At 45.5% G+C, this 5,046-nt stretch overlaps 1 protein-coding gene across 1 annotated transcript in view; it reads right to left on the bottom strand.

Moving 5' to 3' along the window:
- LOC119292487 overlaps nt 1-2,197 on the bottom strand; it is a 7,685-nt gene extending 5,488 nt beyond the window's left edge. Inside the window, exons 1-3 of the mRNA XM_037571313.1 lie at nt 2,077-2,197; nt 858-911; nt 517-761 (exon numbers count right to left, since the gene is read on the bottom strand). Coding sequence (XP_037427210.1) covers nt 517-761; nt 858-911; nt 2,077-2,197 — 420 coding nt within the window. The remainder of the gene's footprint in view (nt 1-516; nt 762-857; nt 912-2,076) is intronic.
- Between the last annotated feature and the right edge of the window lie 2,849 nt (nt 2,198-5,046).

The following is a 5,046-nucleotide window of genomic DNA, read 5'->3' on the forward strand; positions in this document are numbered from 1 at the left end:
GAAAACACAAAAAAAAGACCAAGTAACCTGAAAGAAATTGGCCTTCTACAAAAAGGACCAAGTAACAATCCATATTACAGTACTTAAGCTTGCCTACAAACACAGAAAAAATGGACAGCATATATTTGCCTACAGAAAAAACATAGATGTTGCCTACAGAACCCTCGTCCAGCTTAACTAGTGTGTGAGTTTGCCTACATATATACAGGTTGAGTACTTGAGTTGCCTACAAACACATAAAATGGACAACATATATTTGCCTACAGGGCAGATATGCCGGCAACAGAGATGAGGTTTGTTGTAGGCAACGTAATTAGGCAACCAACACAAATATGCAGGCAAACAGAGATGAGATTTTGCTGTAGGCAACAGCTCTGACGCGATTTTGGTTTGAATCGCCGACTGGGACTACGATTTCACCTCCCCGCTCGCGATTTTAGTCTCCAATTTGCTCCCCTACCGCTCTTCCTCTGGAGAAGACGAGAAAAATGGAGGAATAGCCGTCGGAAAACTGACTTGCAGTTCGTAGATGTGGCAGAGACGCGTTGGTTCCCCGTCGGCCAGCCGCCCACACGCGCCCCCTTCCTCTCTTCTCCCTGCCGCGCCCGCGGCGCCGCGTCTCTCCCGTCGGTCCACGTCCTGGCCACGCGCGCGATTCCCCTCAGCCCCGATGTGGGTGGTCGTTCCAACCGGAGAGGCTCTCCCCGTCGGCGGTGGACTCTCGCCGGCTACTGCCGTCAAATTCCGGCGGCTAGGGATTGCTCAATTCTGTCGCCCCGTGTGGAAAGCGTGAGGGACGGGAATGGAAGATGGGGAAAAACCGAAGAACTGGAGGGCCTTGTTTCAGCCAAACTTACGAAACGACAAAACGCACCGCACCTTGGTGGACAAATTTTCTGTTTTGACCTTTTCTGTAAATTAATCACGAATTGACTTCGTTTTAAAAAGATTTTTGAATCTGATCTTTTTTGGTCACGCCAACATCTTTGGCGTCTGGTTTGCACGGCAGACGCCAGAATGCGTGGCGTTTGGCCCTGGCCCACACTTGCCTAGTTGGTGCTGATGTGGCGATGCGGAGACGCTTGGCGTTTGGGGGAAACGCCATAACCCTTGGCGTTTGGTCCTACTCCATCACTTAAACAAAGAAAAGAAAAGGCTACATGCACCATTAATGAAGTTGCTTCTGTAGTATAAAAAATCTCTTAATTAACTCCCGTAATTAATGGCCTGATTGATAGCCCAGCCCATGCTAGAGCTAGCATGTATGGTTACCTCATCGTGAGAGAGTGCTTGGATACGTTTTAGTCCCATGACTAAAAGTAGTGGGACTAAAACTTGCTAGCCTCACCCATGCTTGGATACAAATACTAAATAGACTAAAATGAGTTAATGAGCATTTATTATTCTCCAAACCCTCCAATCCCGAACTTGCATGTGTTAAAGGAAAGGAGTTAAATGAGGAGAGAGAGGACTAATCTACATTTTAGTAGGGTTCCTCTAACTAAAAGTTTTTAGTCTCAAGACTAGTTCTAGCCTCTTTTTAGTCAGAGGTGAATGGAACTTTAGCCTCTAAAAGAGACTAGTTTTAGTCAGACTAAAAATAGTCCCTTGGATCCAAGCATGGCCTGATTTGGTATCATGCACGCAAAAAGAAAAGGAGAAGAGAATCAAGAGATCTGCCTTGAATTTAAGGGATTAAAGTTACAGTATATGAGATGATCTCTTGACCAAATCACCACTTGTTTTTTTCTTCATGAGAATTTGCAAGCTGCTAGAACACACAAACGTAGTCTTCACACATACCCATCTGGCTATGTTTAGCAAAACGAGAGACATTGTCAAAAAAAAATCAAAATTCAGGATTCAAACAAAATACCTTGGTCTTGGCGTAGGCATGTCTAGACAACAAATGAAATACTCCTCTGTGTAGGTTTATTAGAGCATCTACAACCGGACTTGGCAAATCGGACCCCTCAAACATTCGCGAACGCGTCTAGGCGCGTCCGTGGACAGTGACCGGTCATATGCCTTAAGAAATGCACTCCACATCCACAGAGTCCGACCGCTGCCGTGCACGGGCCTCCTCCCAGGCGCGGCGGAGTGCAAGTCGGACGGCCATCTCCTCCTCGGGGCCGCGTGAGATAAGCTCGGAGTCGACGGATCTGGAGGTGAAGGATTCAGATTCGCTGCCCGCCATGCCAGAGACGGTCGGAAGGAGTCGGAGACGAGCTTGGGTGGCAGAGCAGAGTGGAGGGGAGGGGAGTGAAGTGGCTAGGTTTTGTTCCGGCGAGCGGATAGGGAGGAATTGGGGGTCGGGTGCGCCAGCGTGGGCCGGGTCCGACGTGGCGGGCATGCCTAGACGTCTCCATATCCGTCCTATATTTGGCCTGGATATGAGGGGTGCCGGTCAGTCCGGGCGTTTGAGGGGGGCACCGTCAATGTGGGCGGCAGACGGACGGACCGGCTGCCGTCGTGTCGTTTGAACGTGGAACATACGCCAGCACCGGGAAGCGGTGCGAGCTGCGCTCTTTCGGTCGGCGCGTTGCTTCAATGATGGCGCCAATGAGTGGCCGCGTCCGCTCTGGTCCTATGCGGACACTGACGCTCTGGATCCACGCTGACCGTTTCGAGCGGGAAGCGTGCATCGATGAGGGAGGAGGGTTTGGATGGGCCAGGGATGTCAGAAGCGGGCGTGACAGCAGTCCCGACTCCCGGAAAGCTCCCCCACATTTTTTTCTCTGGTTTGCGAAAGAAAAAGCATCGGGACCACGCCGTGGACCGATACAGAACCATGTTGGATGAATTCTTTGTCCGAACAGCACGGTCCAAACGGTTGCGGAAGATTTGAGGGTCAGCGTTGGAGATGCCCTTATAATAGGCTAACAACCGCAGATATTACAGAAAAGTAAATCATCATGCGAATTAATTAATTTAAAACCGGATCACCATATTAATCTCCTAAAAATCTGCTCCATCTCACCCTCACGGCTCATCCAAAGTCGATCCGGACAGAAAATTTGTCGCCACTGGTTGCATTTAGGTGCGGGTTAATTCGTTTTGCAATGATGGTTAGCAGGCTTTTAATTATGGGAGTAATTAATCAAAAGAATTGTTTATAGAAGCAACTCCAGTAATGGTGCATGTAGCTTTTTTGGTTTAAGTGATTGAGTAGGACCAAACGCCGAGAGCTATGGCGTCTTCCCCAAACGCCAAGATGGATGGCGTCTCCACATCGCCACATCAGCGCCGACCAGGCAAGTGTGGGCCAGTGCCAAACGCCACGGACCCTGGCGTTTGCCGTGCAAACCAGACGCCAAAGATGTTGGCGTGACCGGAAAATGTCAGATTCGAAAATCTTTTCAAAACGAGGTCAATTCGTGATTAAGTTTACAGCAAAGGTCAGAACAGAAATTTTGTCCCACCTTGGTCGGATTTTCTGATGGATGGTCATCTTGCAGCCGCTCCAGCGTTCCTAATAGCACGCGCGCCAGTCAGCGTTTAGGTTTTGATGATATATGTGTTGTTCTTTTTTTAGCGGTGTGGTGTGTACGTCGACTATACGACACTTCATTATATTTGGGCTTGAGGGAAGGCATTGAGGAGTAGTAAGTAGATGATGGGTTGCGAGAGTGACAGAATCTTAAACCCTATTTTAAACACTATTCCGTAAGGGGCTGATTTGAATCCATATGTTTCATGTCATGATTAGATTTATTTTAATTCTTCTTTCGTAGTTGTGGATGCTTGCGAGAGGGGGTAATCATAGGTGGGTTGCATGTTCAAGTAAGAACAACACCCTAGCATCAGTCTATCGACATATCAAATTATCAAAGTAGTGAATGTGAATCAACCAAACATAATGAACATGACTAGGCAAGAATTCCTATGTGTCCTCGAGAATGTTTTGCTCACTATAAGAAGTAATCTAGGCTTGTCCTTTGCTATAAAAAAGATTGGGCCACCTTACTGCACCTTGCTACTATTGTTACTTGCTACTTGTTACGAATTATCTTACTATCAAACTACACGTTGCTACTACTTTTAGTACTTGCAGAGAATACATTGCTGAAAATCGCTTATCATTTCCTTCTGCTCCTCGTTGGGTTTGACACTCTTACTTATAGAAAGGACTACGATTGATCCCCTATACTTGTGGGTCATCAAGAATCTTTTATGGCGCCATTGCCGGGGAGTGAAGCACCTTTGGTAAGGAAACATTAATATTAAGTGCTGAAATTTATCTTTACTTGTCACTATGGAAAGTAATCCTTTGAGGGGCTTGTCAGGGGTATCTTCACCTCAGTCGAAAGTGGCAAGAGCCGCTCCGCAACCTACTGAACCTACTAAGAATATTTATTATCAGATTCCCTCAGGTGTTTTATAGAAGCTGCTAGCTACTCCTTACACAGGAGATGAAATAGTACATCCTGATATGTACCTAATCTATATAGATAGTTTGTGGATAATTTAAGCTTACATGTTTATCCGAGGATGGATTTATGAAGAAATTATTCCCTTTATCTTTGGGGGGAAAGTCATTGTCATGGTATATGTTATTGGATGAATCTGAAACATGGGACTAGAACCGATTGAAGCTGGAATTCCACCAGAAATTTTATCCCATGCACTTGGTTCATCGTGATTGGGAATTATATATATAAATATAATTTTTGGCCTCGTGAAGGATAAAGTATCGCTCTAACTTGGGTGAGGCTTAAATATATGATGCATATATTCCCCAATCACGAGCTCTCAAGAAAAGTGATTATGCAAAAAAATTATGCTCGGCTTTCTCATGAAGATAAAACAATGCTTAATACTTCTTCTGCTGGCTCCTTCATGAATAGAACTATTGAATTCAATTGTGATCTTGAAAGGATTAAACACAACTATGAAGATTGAGAAATCAACAAAGGTAATGGGTTAGGTATAAATCTTGAGTTTGATTGTGTTAAGTTTTTCATAGAAGCAAATGCTTTTCATAAGCTTAGCACAAATTATGGACTAGACTCTGATATAGTAGCTACATTTTGTGAATCATTTGTT

Source organism: Triticum dicoccoides, chromosome 4B (genome assembly GCF_002162155.2).
Source record: "Triticum dicoccoides isolate Atlit2015 ecotype Zavitan chromosome 4B, WEW_v2.0, whole genome shotgun sequence".
NCBI lineage: Eukaryota > Viridiplantae > Streptophyta > Magnoliopsida > Poales > Poaceae > Triticum > Triticum dicoccoides.